This window comes from Castor canadensis, chromosome 8 (genome assembly GCF_047511655.1).
Source record: "Castor canadensis chromosome 8, mCasCan1.hap1v2, whole genome shotgun sequence".
Classification (NCBI taxonomy): domain Eukaryota; kingdom Metazoa; phylum Chordata; class Mammalia; order Rodentia; family Castoridae; genus Castor; species Castor canadensis.
Genome location: NC_133393.1, coordinates 87291601 through 87316514, shown reverse-complemented (window position 1 = coordinate 87316514; position 24914 = coordinate 87291601). Strand labels below are relative to the sequence as shown.

General features: G+C 37.3%; 1 protein-coding gene across 3 annotated transcripts in view; it reads right to left on the bottom strand.

Moving 5' to 3' along the window:
• The window catches only part of Dip2b (disco interacting protein 2 homolog B), a 211164-nt gene that overhangs the window by 82820 nt on the left and 103430 nt on the right, over nt 1–24914 (bottom strand). For all 3 annotated transcript variants that reach the window (XM_074083360.1, XM_020179911.2, XM_074083361.1), the window contains exon 3: nt 6367–6495. In XM_074083360.1, coding sequence (XP_073939461.1) covers nt 6367–6495 — 129 coding nt within the window. The remainder of the gene's footprint in view (nt 1–6366; nt 6496–24914) is intronic.

Sequence of the window (24914 nt, the reverse complement as noted above, 5' to 3'; positions counted from 1 at the left end):
TATATATATATATATATATATATATATATATACCATATATACACATATGGTATAAGGTATGGATCTAATTAATCTTTTTCCAACTGTTCTAGCACCATTTATTAAAAAGTATTATTTTTGCTCCAGTGATCTGCAATGCCACTTATATGTCACACACTAAATTTCCAGAAATATTTGGGTCTATTTCTGAACTTGTTATTCTTTTCCAATGGTCTGCAAATTTGTGTACCATAGGAAACTTTTTAATTATTGAGTCATATAATGTTCTAATATTTAGTCACTCTTCATAGCTTTTCTCAGTATTTTCCTAGCTATTCTTACTTTTTTTTTTCCAAAATGAACTTCAAAATAAGTTTTCTAGCTCTGTAAATAATTTGATAATCCAGATGTGTGCACTGAATGGGGAAGGAGAATGGGATTTTAATCTTATATTTCACGTTCTCTGCCTTGACAATTACACTTCTTTTGCTTGAAATGTCTATATAGCAAATAGCTACTAATTCTTAGGAATGGCTCAGATACCACCATTCCATGAGGTGCTTTGACATGTGCACCTCTCCCTACCTCTTTTTATGCTGTCTCTGTTCCCTATACTATGAATATGCCTTGAAGAAAGGATTCTTCTTATATGTAAAACATGTTTGTAATAGTGAAACTACAGGGGAAGAAGGAAAGGATAAGACTATGACAGAAAGTCAACAATATTGAAATGCATTACACCTGTGTAGGTAGAGGATGTAACAATATGTATTTAAAGCTGTTGAATAATGGAGAATTGGGAGAGAAGGGGTAAGAGAGTAAAAGAAGTGGTTAAACTTATCAAAGTAAAGTACACTCACAGCGAGGATCCCTCAAGAAACCCCTCTAAACATCGACTTTGGAATTAACCATGAAAGACAGGACTGTAAAATAGGTAGGAGGGGGCGTGTAGCAATGTGTTCAAATCACAGGAGGGCTACAATAACTGCTTACTGAACTGAACTCAATGTACATTCCATAGTATGAAGGACACTGGTGGAGTGGCTTAAGTAGTAAGAGCGCCTGCCTAGCAAGCCTGAGGACCTGAGTTCAAACCCCAGTGCCACAAAAGAAAAAAGAAAAAAAAACAAAACCTCACAGAGTATGAAGGGTATATTAGTATAACAAGAAAAATGACCCTGGAGCACCAGTGCCAGCCCTTTGCAAATGTCACTAGAGACCAGATTTGGATGATGAGGGCCCCAGAGGAAGTTACTCCTGCATTTAGCTCCCAATATTAAATTAGAAGAAGACAAAAGTACAGTAAGAACTAAGTCCAAAAATGGATGCAATCACAAAAGCCAATTTTTTTTGGGGGTGGGGACCCACGATGTAAGAGTTTTAATCATTTATCCAGCGCTGTCACTTAAAAACCTATCTTTGTTATTCTTATGCTTATGATTAACATATAGAGATTTTATAAGCATTTAAAATAATAATATGTATTATTAAATACATTAATATTAAATTATTAAATATGTATTAATAATATGTATTATATGTATTATTAATTTTGTGAGCATTTTGTCACAAAATTAATAATACATATTATTAAATGTTTATATACATATGTTATACATATACTGTTATACATATAATGTTATATACATATATGTTATACATATACTGAAAAAACTATCTATACAGATATGCATATCTACACAGATATACTGAAGTAAAAAATCTTCCTAGATCTACCAGAAATAAGCACACATCTATACCCTGGCAAATATCTTTTCAGGTTTCTGTGCCTATGAACATAGTAATGTATGTAATAATGCTATTAACATTTACAAAAATCAGATCATATCCTATATACTAACTTCCTTTATTACTTAAAAAGTATAGTTTGTACATTTTCCATATCTGTACAAATAGATCTACCTTATTTTTTCTTTTAAATCAGCTTTTCTAAATTCCACTGTGGATATTACTCATAACTTATTACAAACCATTTTATTGGGCTAGAGGTATAGCTCAGCGGTACAGCACTTATCTAGCATGTGCAAAGATCTGAGTTAAATTCCTAGCACCACAAACAAAAACAAAAAACACTGTATTATTATGTATAAAACAACAAACATCTTCACAAGTCTCCTTAGGTACATATGTAGGTGTTTAGCTCAAAAATTCTACTTCTATGAATTTTATACAAAAAGTATAAAGATTTAAAGTTTTAAAGATACTGCTAAACTATTGGGCTTTTTTTTTTCTTTTCTTTTCTTTTTTTCAAGACAGGGTCTTACTATGTAATCCAGGTTGGCCTCAAACTTGTGACCCTCATGCCTCAACCTCCCTAGTGCTGGGATTACAAACATGTGCCATCCTGCCCAGCTTGAGCTTTTATTTCCAGATCATAGTGTCAACTTACTTTGGGCTCTGAAGTAATTTTTTTTGGCAGTACTGGGATTTGAACTCAGGTCCTCGTGCTTGCTAGGCAGGTGCTTCTACTGCTTAAGCCACTCTGTCAGCCCATTTTTGTGATGGGTTTTTTTGAGATCGGGTCTCTCGAACTATTTGCCCAGGTTGGCTTCAAACCTCCTGTTCTCTGCCTGAGTAGCTAGGATTATAGGTGTGAGCCACCAGCACCTGGCAGGCTCTGAAATAATTTTATATTGCATATGTTTATTATACTATTTTATTCCAAGGTTTACTTAGTTGAATCAAGACTGCCTCATTTTATTGAATTTATGATGCTATCATATAAAATATACCCTGATTTCAAATATATTAGAGTGTCAAAAGGGTCCTTATATTAGAAGAAACAGGGGTCTTAACTGCCTTGGAAAATAAATGGTTAACCGATTATACTGAGAAAAAGTACTTTCTCAATACCAGAACAGCAAATCAAGTATGAGCACTTGATCTGATTAAAAACAGTACATTTCCAAAAACTATTTTTACATGCGATATAGCACATGTAATAGCAAATGTGACAAAGCAAAGGAACTGTTTATAGTGATAAAGCTTTAGGGGCCTGGGTCATTTGTAAAATTAGTAATTGTACAGTATGTTCTTCCATAGCATAAGAATTTACAGCATCAGATCACAGAACAAATCCTACCACTCACCTGTTTTGTAATATGCTAAACCTTCACCCTACACTGATGTCAAAAGGAGACATTCACAGTTACTCTATTAGCAAAGATTCCTACTGATAAGAACAGAGAGCTCTCGCAACAGAATTTGACTCATTCACCAGCATATACAATTCATCATGATCTCTGACAAGGAAATCACTTCCGAAGTTTAGTCTCCAGACAAAGCTGACTTTGGACTTCTATGCCAGAAGCAGGTGAAAGCTAGGTATCAGTTTCCAACACTAAAGTTTGAACTGAACAAGGTGATACAATACTCCCTGAAAGCTCTTTGTTTTATTTGGGATGGTTAATTTATCAAGAGATTAACATGAAACAAGTTGTCAGAATGACTACAGTAAGATCACTTTCCTCTTGATCATTAATTGTGTACTTTCCATGCTTGGGACTATATTATGTGTAAAAAAAGGTACATCATGTGTAGGAAAAAGGCACTAAATCCAGTACACCTGAAATGTAAGGCCCCTCTAGGCCAGGATAAAGAACAGAGTAAGGTCAGATGATGTAAACTCTAAATAAATATAAGCTCTTACAACTGTATCTGAAACATTAAATACTAAGTCTACTTAGATTGATTATGATTTTTGAAATGTTGTGGGTATTCTTAAGCACCCATAAAAAAGTTTTTTCCAGCTACACTCACCAACATTATTAAGTTATTTTTATGTACCAATCACTTTATTCTAAACTCTTACAAGTTTTACTAAACATACCCTACATTCTTAAGTTATTTTTGCATGTGGCACTTAAATATAATCCTTTCTATGACTACAGTAACAGAGAGGTGGAAGTTTAGCTCCCTACAAGCTTTACAACTTATCTTCTCCAGCTCTGCATTGCTGTTTGGTTTCAGAGATGCCTTAATTCTGAGACCATCAATTTCTCCAGTGTGTTGAGTTTTCATTTGCTATTTAGTTGAGCAATTCCTAATATAGGGAAAAGTGTAACTTTCACCTAAAATCTGTGTTTGTATGCCTCTTTCACGTTCCCCTCTAATCACTTTCAGTATCTTCAAGAATTTTTTTTTTTTAAATCACCTTTTCTTCTCTACGTCCCCTCTCCTTTCAGGCCTATTTTTCAATAATATCCTCCCCCCTCCCAGTGAAATAAATATCCAAGCCTGACTGTTAAATCTTTATCAGGGGTTCGTGGAATGGCTCAAGTCGTAGAGTGCCAGCCTAGCAAGAGTGAGGCCAAGTTCAAACCCCAGTAGGGCAAGGAAAAAAAAAAAATCCTCATCAGTACTCTTATACCTAACCGAGTATCTGGTTTACAGACTACATCTTCTAATAACTGCAGTAATCTAAAAACACTGGGACAAAAGAGCAGGGATCAGAGATCATGGCTGAGTTTCTATAGGTGAAGGGAAAACTTCACACTACCAAATAAACTCACAAAGCCTTTATGTAATGTGATCATGCTGGAAACAGGACATAAAAAATTCATCTTTTTTGGTTCCTTAGTACTAATCCTTCTATCGTAGGTTGTAACAAACAAACACATGAGAAAGAAAGAAAAACCAGGGGGGGGAACCCACAACTCCCAGAAGGCCAAGGATGAATTCTAAAGGCCAAAACCCTTCTGTGATGGTTAGAGCATGCTGCTGCTGAACCTGAGCCCAGCTTCAGGAGGCAACACTGGTACCTAGGAAATCAGATCTGGGTGCTTGGCAACAGGAGCTTGGGATATGCATTGCTACTTCCAGCTTTGACTCCCACTAAACCATTCCTTAATTATAACTACTTTATTCCTTTTTCCAAAATATCTGCTTAGCACTGCAAAACAGTTTGCAGCTGGAATGAGGTACTAGAACAAATAAAAATCTGGTTAGGCCGGTAAATGGCTCAAGTGATAGAGCACCTGCCTAGCAAGTGTGAGGTCCTGAGTTCAAACCCTAATAACACACACACACACACACACACACACACACACACAAATCTGATTAGGTTACTGCTCTGTCAGAAGTCCTCTATGACATTCAAAATTCCTCAAGATTTGGTTTCTGGGTATCTTTCTTAGTCAAATTTCCCACTTCTTGCTGGCTCTTCTATTTTAAGTTCTGGCTTTCATGAACATGTACTACTTTTTGGCTCTACCATCTTGTGCTATTTCTCTGGCTAAATTCTTGTCTGTCTGCAGTGAATGCTTAGTTGTCTCATTCTCTGATCATTGAAGATCAGGTTAAGCTCAAGGGAAAATTCTGGTGTGATGTGTAATGTTTTCTCCCCCAGCCCCCATCCCAGCAGAACAGCGCTCATCCTCTTCTCCTACTGTGTGAAAAATTATTTATATAATAAAATCAGCTCAGAACGTGGCTGATGCAGCTCTGCATCATGTCTCTTCCTCACCTTTTCTTTTTTTTGGTGGTACTGAGGTTTGAACTTAGGGCCTGGTGCTTGCTAGGCATGCACTCTACCACTTGAGCCATGCTCCCAGCCCTTCCTCACCTTTTCTAAAGCAACTTCTGAGAGAATGTGATCTATGCTCTTGTTTTTCAATTCAAGAAAAGGTTACGGTAATCTTGGCTGTTATAAGGGAGACAAAAATGTGGAGAAGGTAAAACAATATTCCAGTTAAGTCTTTCAGCCTCATTCAGCCACTTGAAGCCTGAAATGTACTGCAGAGACAACTCTTGAGACGGTGGACAGTAAACAGGCATCATGTCTTACCAGGGCTCTAGGATTTGTTGCTCTGCCCATCAGAGTGGCACATGAGCAGGGCATACTTCTACACCCACGACAGCACTGTGTCCTTTCCCTTCCCATGAGTACTTTTTGGGTTAAAAGAAATAGAGTTGAAGAGTTAACTAACTTAAAATTTCATTGTGAGATTTGTTACCGCTCTATCCCCTAAGGGACTAGTAAATCAACAGCTCTGCAAACCTGCCCCTTCAAAGAGCCCACTGAGCTCTCCCAGCACCATCCACATGACCTAACTCCCTACCTTCTTATTTACCTATTTATTCACAGTGCCTTTGTGCTTGTCTGGCTCCTCTTCTGAAACTTAAATTCTTGAGGGTAGAAATGCTCTTATTTCCTGCTGTATGGTCACCAAATACTGAGTATCTACTACACCTGACACACAGTAGGTACTAAAATGATTAACGAATGACTTCATATATACCTGCTGGTGTTTCAAGGAAAACAAAAACAAAAACAAAAAACAAATCAAACATTACAAGCTCTCTACATATTAAAGGCACATCAGTCAGTAAAACTACTCAGCTGGTAATGCTGCAATTCCTTCTCACCTGATCGGTATCGCTCATCCCTGGCTCCTCCAGATCGAGTTCGGTGGTACTTAGAGGAAGCGGAAGTTTGAGATGTAGGTGGACCAGATGTCTGGTTTCTATGTTCTTTCTGAACTGTTGAATCAGTTTCTGAAAAAGGAAGTTTGGAAGATGATTATTCAGTAACAAATAGCTAACTTTTCCTGAGTACTTCAAGCATTTTCAAAACAGTACAAGGTAATTACTATTACCCCAGCTACAGAAAAGGGTTAGAGAGCTTGAATATGCATACATAAATTTGATGCAAAGACACCTAGACTAAAAATATTTATAGCTGTAATTGTCAACAGACTGACAAGGAAAGAAGTAGCAAGTTGATAAATGTAAAGTATAAAGGTCATCTCAGAGACTGGCTCACAAAATCATTAGATATAATTTTTTTTTTAAGGTTAGTTGTTTTTTTTCCCCCCTCCTTTTTGCAGTGCTGGGGATCAAACCCAGGGCCCCACATGCTAAGCGAATGCTCTGCCACGGTGCTATCAAGATATATATTAAGTCATTCGTCAATCATTTAGTACCTACTGTGTGTCAGGTATAGTAGATACTCAGTATTTGGTGACCATACAGCAGGAAATAAGAGCATTTCTACCCTCAAGAATTTAAGTTTCAGAAGAGGAGCCAGACAAGCACAAAGGCACTGTGAATAAATAGGTAAATAAGAAGGTAGGGAGTTAGGTTATGTGGATGGTGCTGGGAGAGCTCAGTGGGCTCTTTGAAGGGGCAGGTTTGCAGAGCTGTTGATTTACTAGTCCCTTAAATGATAGAGCCGTAACAAATCTCATAATGAAATTTTAAGTTAGTTAACTCTTCAATTCTATTTCTTCTAACCCAAAAAGTACTCATGGGAAGGGAAAGAGCACAGTCCTATAGTGGGTTATTATTTTTACTGATGTAGTGATGATTATTTTTATTGAAGTTTCAACTCAGAGCAGGTACTCTCCCACTTGAGCCACATCCCCAGACTTCTTTTTCACCACCACCTCCCCCAACCCCGCCAACGCTTTAGTTATTTTTCACATAGGCTCTCACATTTTTGCCCTGGCTGGCCTCAGACTACAATCCTCTTACCAATGGCCACCTACATAGCTGGGATCACTGATGCAAGCCACCACACCAGCTTACTGAGATGGGGCCTTCCTAACTCTTTTTGCCCGGTCTGGCCTTGAACCGTGAGCCTCCCAATCTGTCTCCCAAGTAGCTGGAATTGCAGGTGTGAGCCACCGCACCTTGTCTAGATTATTTTTTATATACTGTGTTTAAGGCAACAAAGAAGAAAATATTTCAGGATGCTCTCCATTAATGTGCTTTTATGTATTTAGAAATGCTTGTCTTTGATGGTTCCTGGTAGCTGAGATTTTCATCACAAAATATAGTAACTAAGCAGAACATGTTTCTGACACCGAGAATTGTTTTAAATGTCTGAGGTTATAAACTGCAAATCAACCAAAATTCTCTTGATAATCCATTTCACAGAAAAGCTATATGGAATTCTTAATATTTTCCACATGATTGTTTGTTTGTTTTGAGATAGAGTCTTACTATGTAGCCATGAACTCACTATATAGCCTAGCCTGCTTGTGAACTCATGATCCTTCTGCCCAAAATGCTGGGTTTACATGCATGTACCCACCATGTCCACTCCACTGCCTGTGTTTTTACAAACAGATTTACTGGGACACAGCCAGCCTCAGCCATTTGCATAGTGTCTATGGCTGCTTTTACAGTGTAAACACAGAACTGAAAAGCTATGACAGAGACTATACGGTCTTTAAAGTCTAAAATACCATCTGGTCCTTTACAGAAAACACCAACCTCTGGCCTATAATAATAAAAGCTAATATTTAAGTATTTGTTTTGTGTCAGGCACTATGCAAACAGAAGTCTTTGTATTTTATTGTATTTATTCCTCACAATGAACCTATGAGGCCAGCACTACTATTTTTATACAAAAAAGGAAGAAACATGGATTAGTTGACTTAAAATCACAGAGTGAGGCAAAAAACCCGGTCTAATTTACTGGTTCTAGACCAAAAAGGCTTTGGAAAAGGTTATAAGAACTCTCCTAAGACTCTTAAAAAACAAAGTAATCAGGATTAATAATTTAGTTTAGTGACTGGGGGAAGTGGCTCAAGAGGTAGGGAGCCTGCCCAGCAAGCACAAAGCCCCAAGTTCAAACCCCAGTACACCCCCCCACCAAATTTTAGTTTAAGAGCATCTAAATGCTTCAGGATTTAGAGACAGCAGTTAAAAAATAAATAATTTTTTAAAAAAAGAACCCACATACTCCAGCCATTATGCAAAACATTCTGCAAAAAGCAACTCCAAATAATATTCAGCAACTCATTCAAGAAAAGTACTTAAAATGTATTCTAACTAAATTTAAATAGAGAACAAAAACCAGAAAGAGGCTATTTTTATTTATATGGTAACATGATATACACAGGAAGAAAACCACATTAGTACACATGAGCTACTTTGCTTGTACATATTCAGAGAAGATGGTAATTTGAGGTAGAACACGCCATTTATTGCTATGTTTTGGTCATAATGAAGCTACAACAGAATTACCTACCACTGATTATTTTATTAATAAGCAGATTTTCAACAACACAAACCATTGTACTAAGAAACATGATGCTTCCAAATTTTAGACAGTTAATAATCCAAAGGGTAAAAGGGATGAAGATGAGGAGTTCTAGGCGTCTTAGACTAGCTGCCCACCATTTTCTTCCCTTTTAGTGGCACCCTAATAAATAATTGCTTTCTCCTTAAAAAAAGAAAAGGATGAAGATGAATTTTCACTTCAAAGAGGAAAAACACAAAGATTTTTTTTTTTTACTGTTTCTCTCTCACATATGCTTTTGCTTCATGTTTGTCTGTAATTAATTAGAGAAAGATAATGTGGGCTAAAGAATAAAACTTATTACCAAGAAGTGATAGGTGATAGGGAAGTAGAAGTTGATAATTTGTTATTACAGATCAAACTGTAAGGAAATTAACACAAATAAAGTCTTTGATGAGAATGACACTTCCAAGAGCTCTACTGCACTAATATTAAAAACAAAGCCTTACAACAGGCTCTTCACCAAGCAACGCTGATACGTGTTCTGCATTGTTGATCTCAGTCCTCTAATGAATCTGTCACCCAAGATCAAGAAAAAAATGAAATATGTGTGTGTGGGGGGGTGGAGAGGTGGCCCAAACAATGTATACACATGTGAGTAAATGTAAAAACGATAAAAAAAAAAAAAAACAGGACTAAGATGTAACTACTAAAAAAAAGAAAAAAATGAAATGTAAAATCAATTCCTATAAATTGAATCACATTAAATATATGTATCAGGAGAACTTAGTGAGGAAATCCTATAGTTAATCTTTTTTGAAACGGGAACAATCACTCTCTAACTTATACAAACTTTATACATTTTTATTTCTGCATACGGAGGGTGTTGTTTACTTTGAGATAAGTTCTTACTAGACAGTCCAAGATGCCCTTACTTGCTGCCTCTCACTTCTGTGAGCTATGATTACAGACGTATGCCATGCCGTGCCCAGCTAAGCTTTATTTTTTCTAAATGTAAAAGCAAATGTTTATTATAGAACATCAAGGAAATAGCTAGGTACAAAGAAGAAAATTTAAGTGATATTGGATTTTCTTGATTAATTTGAAGGTCATGATCTATTAAAATAACTTAAAATATTTAGTTTTCGGCTTCCTAGATAAATTATGACACCAATGTAGGATTTTCAACATTCTAAAATCAATTATCTCCTTTTTCCCCAAAGCAACTGGAAAATTAGTGTATATCTGGGAGTTATAGGGAGAACTATATATTAGATGGGATCGAAGAATTATGGAAGGTTTATTCCCACCTTAACTTATTTGCAAGGGCACCAATTTACCATGACAGGTCAAGAGAAGAGGGAGGGCTGTTGGAGTAGCTCAAATGGTAGAATGCCCGACTAGCAAGCTCAAGGCCCTGAGTTCAAATCCCAGCACCACACTAAAAGGGGTGAGGGAGGTAAGTAACTGACAGCATGGAAAGGCAAAGGGTATAAACAGGCTACTCAACCTCAACTGGGCAGGCAAGATGCTACGTACGTAAAGCTGAGTCATTCCCTGCCCAGGGTTTCACACTCCAACCAGATTTCAGAATTACCTAAGGTGCTGAAAAACAAGTCTCTGAGTTCTGAATAAAGTGTGCAGAGTTTAACTGCCATGGTAAGGAAAAGCTAAAAGCAAAGATGGAATTATCTACATGTATCAATATAAAGAGATACTATATGCCATTAAAAATGGAAAACGTAGACCGCAGACACTTTGGTCTAAATGAAATAATATCAAGTGATAAAAGAACACTACATACTATTATGTGCATTATATGATTACCATTGTAGAACGGAAAAGCTTACTACATGATTGTAAGGATTAGATGGGACTTAAAAGTCCCGTTAAGTATTTGAAATGAGTTATTGATAAGAAACTCCGTAATTCTTTATCATTTCATTATTTTACTCATAGAAACAAAATTATGTATAAAATTAAATAATTGTGAAAGACATTAAATATATGTAATACTGCACTGGAAGCTGCCAGTCTCAAAATTAAGTGTTCTTTATAACATTTCAATCCCAGTGTGAACTGTAATAGAGATCCAAGGAAAAAGACTACTTGCTGATCATTAATATAGCAGCAGCTTCAGCTTGGGGCTTCCTAATCTTTCAATTGGCTATGCAGAGTATCCACTAGGGGGCACAATTCCATCTACATAGTGATAATAGAAGGTTAATGCTAAGTTTAAAAAAGTCTTAAATTCTTCTATAACAACCAACACGTACACAATTCATTGTTCTTTGCTGAAAAGATGTCAGAGTCTCCTATGTTTGTACTGTTTGAACAAAGTAATAATGATAACCTGGAGAAACAGCAGATTTGCTCCTGCACAAATTTTCCATTCAGGAAGACAGCTTCTTATCTTTCAACTCTGCCTGTAATTTAACAGATATCTGCACATGTAGGAGTAATAGAGTGAAGTAGGATGGGCTCTGAAAACCACAGAACTCACTTCCACTTTTGAGGGATAACTATATTGGTGCCTGTGTCTAGAAAAGGAACATTTTAAGCCAGTAGCTGCTAATTTACCTAATGCTTTTACAATGCAGTGTGTGCTGAGAAGGAAAAGAAAAGGGTTTTCTGATCCTACATAATGGGCAATTTAACTTGAAACTAATATAAGTGAATGAATAAATGTTAAAAGGAGACACCAAGGCAGGACCTGGCAGGGCAGAGAAGGGAAAAGTCACTTTGTATGAAAGTGTGGTATTTGTAGAAGTCCAGCGAGAAAGGAAAACCTCACTAAGTCTGAGGAAGACTTTCATCAGACATAAAAGTCCCACAAGTATTAGGGATGAAGTATTGATGAGATACCCTGTAATTCTTTACCATTTCATTGTTTTGCTTAGAGAAACAAAATTATGTATAAAATAGAAGTAATTTTGAAAGACATTAAATATATGGAGCTAACACACAATGGGGTGTTACAAAAGGAGGCTGGAAAATAAAAAGCAGGATCAGGTCACTTGCACTAAGCCCAATGGGCAACCTCGTGAAGGGATTTAAACAGGAAATGACAGGATAACAATGGTAATGACATTTTTGTGGCTCTTTTAACTTTCTTAACACAATCTCATTTTATCTTGACAGTGACACTGTCTAATAGATATTATTACCAAGCAGGATGACCATCACAGATTTGTTTTCCTATAGTAAGAATGTGCCAATAATACCCTGAATCATTATCCCACCCTGTCCAAGAAGGGTAGGAGAGTACCTTGAACCTTTAGGGAGTTTCCCCTGAGAGGCTAAGGCACCATGAATCACTGAGGAGGATGGGTGATTAACCTCACACCTAGAGAAACGGTGAGAGGAAGAGTGCTGGTTTTTGGATTCTGGAAAAGAGGCCACCCACCTAATTCCTAGGATGGATTCTGGGAGGGAAGGAGATTAACAGCCCCAGGTCTGTAAAAAGGCAGGTGTCTGAACAGATCCTGACCAAAAGCTTTCTGGGTCACATGATATCAGCGAAATGGCTATGTAGGAGTCTAAAGGAACACAATATAGGAACTCTGTTCAGGGAATCCAAGAGGGGTACCTTGTGAGTCAAGCAAAGGAGGCTCCTCCCTCAGAATGCATCAGAATTGCAGACCAGGAAGTGGGCTCAGAAGACCCCCTGGGACTCTTCCCCTTTGGAAGTAGAAGCTGGACCGACCACTTCTCCTGATGCACTTCCTAAATCCCTGGGGGTTCTTGGACAATTCACAAGGAAAAAAGAAGCCCCAAGAGGAAGACACTGAACTTCCTTCTGCTAAGATATGTGGGGAAAGATATAACTGCAATGTGTGCTCTAGTTCATAATGATTCTAATACTACCCATGCTCAGCAAATAAAAAAGTAGAACTGGGATTACAATAAAAAAAATTCCATGCTCTTTCCATTATGCTATAAGCTTAACTGGGGAAGGAACTTACAAATCAAAATGAGACAGATAAAATAAAATAGTTTCCAATCCCCCAACCCTCTCCCTCAGAGGTGCAATGCCTACTAAACAGCATTCCAAATGTCATTCTTAATTTCAAGAACTGGTTTCAATTTCAGTTCGTCTGAATTCCTACGGTATTTTATTTAGAACTATCTTCACAGTGCTTATTTTACTCTTTTATACTCATTTGTATACCTGTCTTATCTCTCCTGCTATAGTACAAATAACTTGAGGTCAAAGACTGTTCTTACTCATCCAGTATCTCCTGTAGTAATTGTGCTTGGTTGTTCTTACATTGCAAACACCTAATATTTAGGTTAAAATAATTAAGATCTTGTCTCTCTCTTCTCATCTCCACCAATGATAGTAGGTGGTTGGGTAAAACAAAGACAAAAATGGAAATACCAGTTTAAAGAATATGATTAAATGTTAACTTAAAATATCCTTCTTATCTGTGTATTTCTAAAGTCATACAAGTTTTGTGCAAAAAATTTGTAACTCTCACTATTTTCATATAATGAAGCCATTAAGAAAAATGAGATTACAAACTATTCTTGAGAGTTGTTATTAGAGGCTTGAGAAAGAAAGAAAGTAAACAAAACACATGGGTTTTCCATTATTTCAATTAACTCAATCACACATATACTTGCTCAACCTCAATGGCAGGACTGAATTTAAAAGAACTGTGAAGGAAAGGGCATAGAGCAGCTAACAGCGCAGTGTATCTATATGTACTGGGACACTAGTGAGCAAATACCCCCCAGCAAAACAAGCAGCAATCCAAGTTTGGCAAAAACCTGTGGGTCATAAGAACTTCTTATCAGGACTCGGTGGAGAATGTCATCACATAACCATACTCACAAACAGACATGTCTTACCCTTAAATAGGCAGTGGATAAGATCCTGGGGGTGGGGAGGGGAGTACTGGACATCTATATGCCAAGAAGAAGCAAGTACAAGGTGAGATTCTATTCTAAGCTGGAGACAAACACAATTAAATGAAGTAAAAGACAGAAGAAAATCAACAGGTGAAAGAAGAAAATACAAATACCTAAAGGTCAAAAATAATCTCAAATACACCGAGATAGAATGGAATGTCTTCACCAATGCCATTAAAAACAGAAGCTGCAGTGATGTCCTAAAGCAAAAGATTTGTGGTCCAATAGGAGATGAAACTGTAGAACTTCAAGGGCAACTGTAAAAAGAGTTGCCAAACACTGAGGGTAGGCACTGCTCTTTTCAGACCCAGCCAGAAGAGAGGCCTGCTAGTCTCAACATTTAAATCTAGTTGTTCAATTTGCTGGTGAACAGTCAAAATGAGGTACTAAGGTCTTTGAAATTTTTTAAATTTATACAAATTACCTTTGTGTAAATCTTGAACAATTCATACATAGAAATTTTAGGCTAAAGAATTCTGATTAAATATGGCAAAATGAACACTTCTAGCTATGCCTGCTCCTCAAAAGTCACTAGAATGGTAATCAAGGTCAGACAGACACAGAGAGAGGACACCAGGAGCTGGCACTATAAAAATAGTAATGGAACTATTAACTCTGAAAAAAGCAAAAAACTGTACAAGAAAGGAAATTTAATCATAGTAAACTACATGGCTTAGTTCTAAACAACAGTTACATAATTGTAATAAATACTGCATGCTGATGTAACAAAATATATGATATATATATATATATAAATAATATTGAACATAGTGAAGAGTATGTGCTGGGAGATGTGAAGCAAGGGGAAATAGGGAATGTGTGGTTGAAGGAAGTAGATGTGAGAGGAAAAGATTCTAATCTTTTATACTAGGAAATGAACAAATAATCCCTCAAATTGAATAAAATCAAGAAATAGGTTTTAAATATCCATTATTTAGAATATAGAGGTAACTATTATAAACAATAAAAAGACTTGGAAAAAAAGCTGTCACAGAGGAGAGTCAGGCACTACTCATTTTTGTTGCTGTTATAAGCATGTATTACTATTTTAAATAGACATACTGATTTCATCTAAAAATAAAAATTGCTGAGCATATAGGTCAGTGGTACAACTCTTGCCTAGTATACCCCAAACCCTGGGTTCATCCCCAAGACTGAAGTAAATAACAAAATGAATGAATAAATAAATATTGAGCCAGGCATGTGGGTGCAGGCCTACAATTCCAGCATTCAGGAGGCTGAGGCACGAAGATGGTGAGTTTGAGCTCAGCTTGGGCTATATAGTAAGTTCCAGGCCAGCCTGGGTTACACTTGAAGACTCTGTCTTCCAAAATATAAATAAATAAATAAGTAACTGAAATTTTAACAAGAGAAATGCTAGAATCTCAGATGAGAATTAACACACTTTGCAGTGTCTTGAGGTTTTAGCAGATCTAAATGAAAAGATTAATTGAGAGTGGAGACCCTGTTGCCAGGAACAATCTACGACAAAAGATCATTCTTCAGTGTATGGAGTAACTACTCACACGTTTACCTTCACAGGAAAAAACGATGGAAATTCTTAATGTTCTTTCTGCTCAATTCTGTAAACATTTATTTGTATGACATCTTTGAGATATAAGGCACTAATGTTAGAAACTGGGGACATGAGAAATAAAAATAATTTAAAAGAATACTCCTGAAAGACTCTGAGAGTCCATTAGGTAAGTGACACACATAAACAGAAAATAATCTATGGGACAGCCAGAGGAAGCTTTTTAAAAATGCAACTCAGGTAAGGGGAATGGGTACTATCTAGAACTTCTGTCATTGAGCAAAGCCCTACACTAAGCAGGTAGGCTCTGGGCAGAAGCAGGAGAGACCCACAAAGGCAGAGCCTTGTAGACTTTATCCACTGCTGTCTTCCTTGGTGTCTAAAGAGTACGCAGTACTGTCATTCTGTCAGTTAACTCGCTTTAAATTCCCAATCCTCTTGCCTCAGCCTCCTGAGGGCTGGGATTATAGGCATGCCTTACCTACCACACCCACTACTCTTTTTCTATTACTAGCTAGCTGGAATTATCAGTTACTTATATTCAAAGTCTCTGAATTTGAAGAAGTGACTGCAGGATTAGCATAGGGACGCTGTCTTTCTACAAAAACCTTCCATTTCTCTGCATTCCCAAAAGTGGCCAAGAGTGTACTGTGCATAAGAGTCACAATGTATGTGGTTTGAAACTAATTCTTTAGGCCATATCAAAAGAGATAGTTAATTTCCTTGTGCCTTCGCCTTGGAATTTTGCTAAATGAGGGTTGTGGGAAACTTTACACTTGGCCTCCAAAGCTTCCAACTATTGTAGGACATTCTACAGGATATTCCTGTCAAGAGTACCTGGGCTCAACATGGGTAGGAGGTGGGAGATGTGAATCTGCCTTGTCTTCAGTTCTCATGCCTTTCAAAGTGCTAATGTTCTATGGCCTTGAATATGATTTTAATCTTCATAAATATATATTGATCTCTTTCAAAGACAGCATAGCCCTTACATACAAGATAAGTCTGGCTTTGTTTAACCAAAGAAACAACAGGCAGTTTAGGAAGTTTAAATGAGGTAATTTGGACATATCAGATTTTCCAATAATAGTGATTTTACAACCTAATTCCTATGATGTCTTAAGCTATGCTTAATACTAACCCAAATTGTCATTACTCAATTTCCATGACTTTTTCCCCCCCAATACTGGGGTTTTAAACTCAGGGCCTACACCTTAAGCCACTCCCATCAGTCCCTTTTTATGATGAGTTTTCTTTTTGAGATAGGGTCTCATGAACTATTTGCCCAGGCTGGCTTCAAACCGTAATCTTCTGATTGCTGCCTCCTGAGTAGCTCTAGGATTACAGGCATAAGCCACAAGTGCTCAGCTCCACAGCTTGTTTTTAAGTGTTTCCCTCAATCTGTGTTAGCTTCCAGATTTCTCTTTCTCCCTGTTACACAGTTTTGTTTTGTTTTTCAGTACTGGTGTTTGAAATCAGGACCTCACACTTGCTAGGCATGTGCTCTACCACTTGAACCACTACACCAGCCCTGTTTTGTGATGGGTATTTGAGGTAGGGTCTCGTGAATTAAGTGTCCGAGGCTGGCTTCAAACCTTGATCCTCCTGATCTTTGCCTCCTGGGTAGATAGGGTAACAGGTGTTAGTCACTGGCGCCTACTTTTTTTTTTTTTCTGAAGTCCTATTTTAAAGATTATGTAATGTTTGACAAAAGAAATCTAAAATATACATAGGGTTGGGGGTGTAACTCAATGGTAATGGTGCTTAGAAGGCACAGGCCTGGATTCAGCCCCCAACCCCTCCACAAAATAAGAAGCATTTGTACATAATTGTTCTAGCAATACAATGAGGTATTAATTTTTTTATTTCAAAAGATATTAGTGAAGAATGTTACTTTTACACACTACACTCAATTATCCACCTTCACAATGAAGCATCTTCCTATTGGAATGACTAAAATATAAGAAAGAGACAGAGTTTGGAAGTTGAACCCCTCTAAAAATAAGGAGGAGGCTTTTATCAAAAGCCTTAAAATGATTTTCACTTGATTTGATATGACTTTAATATAATAAATTTTAAATCTGCACTCCAATGTCACAAAGAATATCATATAAATGTCTTCTTCAAAATCTATGAAGATATATGGAGTAAATACATCCAGAGGTAATCTCTTCTGCTATGGAATTTCTATAACATACATCATCCACCCCTACAACACACTGGGAAAGGATCAAGAACAAAGTTTGTGGGTTGGGGGTGTGGCTCTAAGGGTAGCTCCTCCAAACCAAACACAAAGTTCTAAGATAAAAATCAAAAACAAAAAAATAAAAGGGGTGTGTGGAGGGAAATAAACACAAGCAAAGAGAATTTACAACTAATATACTCCCTGAAACATCCAACTAATAGAGTATACATTTAGGAAGAAGGAAATTGAACCAAAGAGTGAAATATAAGACAGAACAGTGAACAAATCGTTATTTAACTACATAAAACAATAACAATTGATGAAAGCGTATGGAAACAAGGTGACGCTACAAGGGAACACGAGAAATGGTAGTGATCAGCATGAAAGCATTCTAAAGTCCTTGTTTGTTTGAGAGAATTAGATGCCTAATAACTTTAGTCTAAGTTTAGATTTCAGGGAGTACAGGAAAACTAGAATAGGCCTTGCTCAGGCTAGGCAAGAGCTCTAACTTGGGATATATCTTCAGTTCCAGAAGATATTTTTCTTAATTTGAGTGTATCTAGTAGCATAGCTTAAAAAGTTATAAAAGCAAAACTTGACAGAATTATAAGGGCAATTGATAATCCCATAATTACAGTAAAGGTTTTTCAATATACTTCCTAGGAAAACTGACTTATCAAATAGTCAAAAAGCTAGTAAAAAAATAGAGAAAACCCGAACAACATAATGAACTAGTTTGAGCTAACTGACACAGAATCATCTACTCAACAATTAAAACACAAATGAGTTAAAAAAATTTAATAAAGACTAGGCATGTCTTAACAAATGACAAAGACTTGCCTTTGTACAGGCATGTCTTCTGACCATGATGAGTTAAGTAATACCTATCTCAGTAAAAAAGGCAGACAATCTAAGCATGCAACTTAGAAAAAAGTATACAGGAGTAAACTTAAAGAGTACCAAGAAAGAAATACATAAGGAACCAAAAAATAAACCAGAAAATAAAGACATACCCCAGCAAAACCAAAAGCTGTTCTTTGAAAAGACAACCCCCAAGAAGACTGATCAAGATTAAAAAAAAAAAACAAAACCAAAAACCAAAAATACGGGTGGGGGTGGGGATGTAGCTTGGTAGTAGAACACTTGCCTAACCTGCACAAGGCCTTGGTTTCTACCTCCAGCACACACAATGAGCAAAACAAACAAAACAGAGACTTTCAACATAAAGTAACTATTGTGAATAACTTAATAAACCTGAAAACTTATACAAAACAAATAATTTCCTAGAGAAATTAAATTTACCAATACTGGCTCAAGTTAAAAAAAAAGAAAACTGAGCCCTTGGTTTTGGTCAAGAGATAGGGATGAAGACAAGGCTTTTGAGGATGATTTCTAATTTCTATCATGTTGGGCTAGTGGATATGAGTTGTGTCTTCTCAGAAGGAAAAAACTGGAAGAGAAGTATAGAAGTAGGTTGGATGCTGTTGTAGCTGGATTGGGGGTGCAGTTTAGGGAGGAGTTGGTGGCAGTAGTAGGGTTGGTGTGGAAAAGTCATAAATTTAGTTTCAGATATGTTGAAATGGAGGTGCCTTTAAGATATGTAAGTAAAGATGCTAAGCATGCAGCTGGATCTGTGGAGCAGGGGCTTAGGAAAACTCTGGGTTGAAGATACATGGGAGTTTCCTACATTCAAACGATAGTCACAGATGTATCTAAAATAATCTAGGGTAACAGAGCACTGGTTCTCAAAGTGTAGTCTCTAGGCCAGCAACCTCAAGATTACCTGGGAACCTGACAGAAATATAAATTCTCAGGCTCTACCCTGAGAATCAGAAATCCTGAGAAGGGGAGGTCTACAACCTGTGTATTAGCAGGCCCTACAGTGATTCTGATACAGGCTGCAATTTGAGATCTGCTGAAACAGAGCAAGAAGTCAAAAGGGCTTGAGACCTTTCCTTAAGAATGCCAAGGCCTCAAGCCTGCCAAGCACACCTGCCTAGCAGGTAAGAGGCCTTGAGTTCAAACCCCAGTACCAGCAAAAAGAAAAAAAGAGAGAGAAAGAATGGCAACATTTAACACAAGAGGATGGACCCACAAGAATGCTAAGAGGAGCAGCAAGAAAAGAGGGGTTGGGGGAGAGAAGAGGAGGCTTCTTCAAAAGAAAGTTATTGGAGAGGTAGAGTTTGGAATACTAATGAGGATCAAGGACTAAAGCTACAGAGGGAACTGGAATGGGCTGAGAAGTGAGCAGTTGAGAAAACAGAAAGGTGGTAAGTAAAGACAGTTCTGAGCCGTCTGATTACCAAGGGGTGATAAGGTGAAGATGAGAGCGGGTGTCGAGTAAAGGGAGGATTTTTAAAAATAGGACAGTAATGAGCATGACAAACTGCTAAGAGAAGAATCTGGCTTGAGAGGACACTGAGTATAATGGCATACTGAAAAGATAACACAGCTGTCTGCCTCAGTCGGAGGAGCATTTTATTACTGACAATGTTTAGAATTGTTATACAAAGTGGTTTTTTTTAAAAAGTAGACCAATTGTTTGTATTATTACTTCTTAATTTTCTATAGATACTGTACCCCTCATTGTCTACACTCAGTGTGGACACCCAAAATACCCTGTACTGGGTGCCAGTATTAGGTTTCTGAAAAGGGCAGAGGGGTTGGGATGTAGAGCATAGTGGAAAGACTGTCTTTGGTTAGAGGGGCAAATGATTTTTTTTCTTTCTTCCTGGTACTGAGGTTTGAACTCAGGGCCCACGCTTGCTAGGCAGGTGCTCTACACTTGAGCCACTCCACCAGCCCTGTTTTGCGCTGGGTATTTTTGAGATAGGGTCTCCTGAACTATTTGCCTGGGGTGGCTTGAAACCACTATCCTTCTGATCTCTGCCTCTTAAGTATCTAGGAGCCACAGGTGCCTGGGCTACAGATAATCTTTTTAGCCAAAAGGAAGAAGGTAAAAATGGATGGGCACACGGTAAAGTGCCTGCCTAAAAAGCATGAGGCCCTGAGTTCAAATCTCAGTGCCCCCACCCTACCCCAATGGATAGGCACAAATGTGTGAAGTTTGAAGTCTGATGGCAAGAAGTTGAAGGAGCTATGAACAAATGGCTTCGACTTCCCCAGTGGGGTCATCTGCAAGGCTATCCCTATTGAGAGACAGGTAATCGCATACTCTTGTCCTATTGCAAATAAATGTCTGATATGTCAAATCTATACTCACTAAGCAGCCACTTATCTATGATTTGGTTCCGTATCTAAGTTTGCCTATAGGTCAAGAATATGCTGACAATACAGATTTCTCATAGTAAATTAATAAACTTTTTTTTTTTTTTTTGTGGTACTTGGTATTAACTCAGGCCTCATGCTTGCTAGGCAGGAGTTCTATGACTTGAGCCACTCCGCCAGCCCTTATTTCTATGTTGGGTAGTTTCACAAGCTGTTTGGGCTGGCCTCGAACCATGATCCTCCTGATCACTGTCTCTGTAGTAGCTAATATCACAGGCATCAGTCACCAGAGCCTGGCATAAACTGGTTTTTTTAAAACATGGTTTGGTTTCTATGTAGCCTGAATATAGACAATACACAAATCATGACCTTTTTAATTATTACAATTCTTATTGAATTATTCACTTAGGATCTGACTGTTTTTATACAAAGTGACTAAAGAGAAACTCTGGGCGTTCAGAGACATGGATCACATCCATAATTAAGCAGTAAATCAGAAAATACCAACTTTCCCCATTGTGCGCTGCTCTGCAGAGGCACAATGCTTCCCCCATCCCCGCCCCGCACTTTTTATTAGGATATATTCATTCAACAGGAGGATTCATTGTGACAATTCCAAATAGCCTTACATTATACATTGGTTAGATCGCTCCCAACATCTCCCCCGCCTCTGCAACCCTCTCCTTGCCCAACTTAAAGCAATTGAAAGAGGTCTCATCATTCTATTTCATATGTGAATATGAAGCCCACCAACCATATTCCCTCACTTTCATCTTCTCTATTCCCCCTCCCCCTCCCACAAGTACTCCTCCATCCTGTACCTATATTACAGTCCTGTCTTTCATTGTTAATTCCAAAGTCAATGTTCAAAGGGGTTACTTGATGTATCCCGCTGTGAGTATCCTTTACTTTGGTCAATTCAACTCCTACCATTACTTACCCCTTCCTTTCCACCTACAATTATTCAACAGTTTTCATTACATATTGTAATATCCTCTACCTGCATGGATGTAATGTATATCGATACTACTGACTATCATTCTCTTCTTTTCCTTTCCCTCCTTCCCTGAATTCCACAGAGTAGTTCCACTATTACAAACATGTTCTACATCTAAGTTTGTACATGATCATGTTTGTTTTTGTGTATATGCTTATCTTTTGGACTTATCTTCCATATATATGAGAAAATATGTGTCTTTCTGAAACTGGCTTACTTCACTTAATGTGATGTCCTCCAAATGCATCTTCAAACCATGCATCTTTATGGCTGAATAAAACTCTATTTTGTGCGTGCGTGTATGTGCGTGTGTATGGTATTTTCTTAATGCATTCATCACCTGTAAGGCATCTGGGTTGTTTTCCATAGCTTGGCTATAGTGAACAGTGCTGCAATAAACATCAGTGTGCAAGTGTCTCTGTTGTATCCTGACTTGCATTCCTTCAGGTATGTATCTTGGAGTGGTATCACTAGATCATATGGCAGTTCTATACTTAGTTTTGTAAAGAATCTCCATACTGCTTTTCACAGTGGTTGTACTAACTGACATTCCCACCAACAGTGTATATAAAGGGATGCTGTTTCGCCACATCCTTGCCAGTATTAGTTGTTTTGTTTTTGATGATAGCCATTCTAACTGGGGTGAGATGAAATCTTAGTGTAGTTTTGATTTGCATTTCTTTTAAGGCCAGGGAAGTTGAGCACCTCCTCATGTACTTATTAGCCATTTGTACCTCTTCCTTTAAAAAAATCCCTGTTTAATTCATTCGCCCATTTCCTCACTGGGTTGTTGATTCTTTGGGGATTGAGTTCTTTGAGCTCGCTGTAGATTCTGGATATTAGTCTCTGAACAGATGAACAGCTAGCAAAGATTTTCTCCCATTCTGTGGGCAGTCTTTTAAGTCTAGTGACTGTTTCTCTTCCTGTGTAGAAGGTTTTTGATTTGCTGCAGCTCCATTTGTTAATCCTTTCTTTTACTTGCTGAGCCTTTGGAGTTCTATTTAGGAAGTTGTTGCCTATGCCTATATATTCCAGTATATTTCCTACTATTTCCTGCAGTTGTTTCAAAGTTCAAGGCCTTAGATTAAGGTCCTTTTTTCACTTTGAGGTGGTATTTGTACAGGATGAGAGGCTTGGATCTAGTTTGTTTTCTGCATGCAGACATCCAGTTTTCCCAGCAACATTTGCTGAAGATGCTGTCTCTTCTCCATCATATATTTTGAATGCCTTTGTCAAAAATCAGTTGGGCAAAGCTGCATGGATTCATAGCTGGGTCTTCTATTCTGTTCCATCATGGTCTTCATGTCTGTTTTTGTACTAGTACCAAATGGTTTTTATGTTACAGCTCTGTAGTATAGTTTGAAATCAGGAATTGTGATAGCTCCAGCATTGCTCTTTTTGCTCAGTACTGCCTTGGCTATTCGAGGTCTTTTGTGCTTCTATATAAACTTTAGGGTTGATTATTCAATCTTTGTGATGAATGTCATTAGAATTTTGATGGGATTGTATTGATCATGTAAATTGCTTTTGGTAATATAGCTATTTTCACAATACTGATTCTACCAATCCACGAGAATGGGAGCTCTTTCCATCTTCTGTAGTCTTCTTCAAGTTCTTTTTTCAATAGCTCGTAGTTTTATTTGTAGAGGTCATTCACTTCCTTTGCTAAGTTTATTCCCAGGTTTTTTTTTGGTTTTGATTTTTGAGGCTACTATAAATGAAATTGTCTTCCTAAATTCTTTCTAATTCCTGCTATTTTGCTAAAGGTATTTATGATGTATAGGAGTTTTTTGGTAGAGTTTTTCATGTCTTTTAGGCGTAAGATCATGTGATCTACAAATAGGGATAGTTTGACTTCTTCCTTCTTGCTGTCTTATTGTTTTGGCTAGGAACTCCAGGACTATGTTGAGTAAGAGTAGAGCAAGTAGACAGTCTTGTCTTGTTTCTGACTTTAGAAGAAATGGTTTCAGTTTTTCCCCATTTAGTATGATGTTGGCCATAGGCTTATCGTGTATATATAGGCTTTATTATGTTGAGGCATCCTCCTTCTATTACTAGTTTCATCAGAGCTTTTCTCATGAAAGGATGTTAAATTTTGTCAAAGGCTTTTGCTGCATTTATTGAGATGATCATGTGGTTTTTGTCTTTGTTTCTTGTAATATGCTGTATTACATTTAATGATTTGTGTGTGTTGAACCATCCTTGCATCCCTGGATTGAAACTGACTTGATCATAGTGTATGATTTTCTTGATATATTGTTGAATTTGGTTTGCTAGTATTTTATTAAGGATTTTTGCATTTAAGTTCATTAAAAAGATGGGCCTATAATTCTCTTTTTTTGTTGTATCCTTGGGGATGAGTATGATACTGGCTTCACAGAATGATTTTGGTGGTGTCCTTTCCCATTCTATTTCATGGAAAAGTTTGAAGAGTGTTGGTATTAGTTCTTCTTTAAAGATATGGTAAACTTCAACAGTGAATGATCAGGTGTTGAACTTTTCTTTTTTGGGAGACTATTACTGCTTCAATTTCATTGCTTTTTATAGGCCTACTTAGATGATTTATATCCTCTTGGTTAAATTTTGGTTGGTCATATATGTCTAGAAATTTACCCAATTCTTCTAGATTTTCCAATTTATTTGAATATAGGTTTTCAAACTAACCCCTAGTGATTCTCTAGATTTCTTTGGTGTTTATTGTAATCTCCCCTTTTCCGTTTCTAATTTTATTAATTTGGGTCTCTTCCCTCCTTGTTTTAGTCAGATTTGCTAGGGGTTTATCCATCTTACTTATCTTTTCAAATAACCAACTTTTTGTTTCATTGATTCTTTGTATGTTGTTTTTGGTCTCTATTTTGTTGATTTCTGCCCTTATTTTTATTATTTCTCTCCTTCTGCCAGTTTTGGGTTTAGCTTGCTCTTGTTTTTCTAAGAGTTTGAGATGTAGCATTAGGTCATTTATTTGAAGTCTATGTTTTTAATATATGAATTCATGACTATAAACTTTTCCCTTAGCACGCCCTTTGTTGTGTTCCATAGGTTCTAAGAGATTGTGCTTTCATTTTCATTAAATTCCAGGAACTTTTTGATT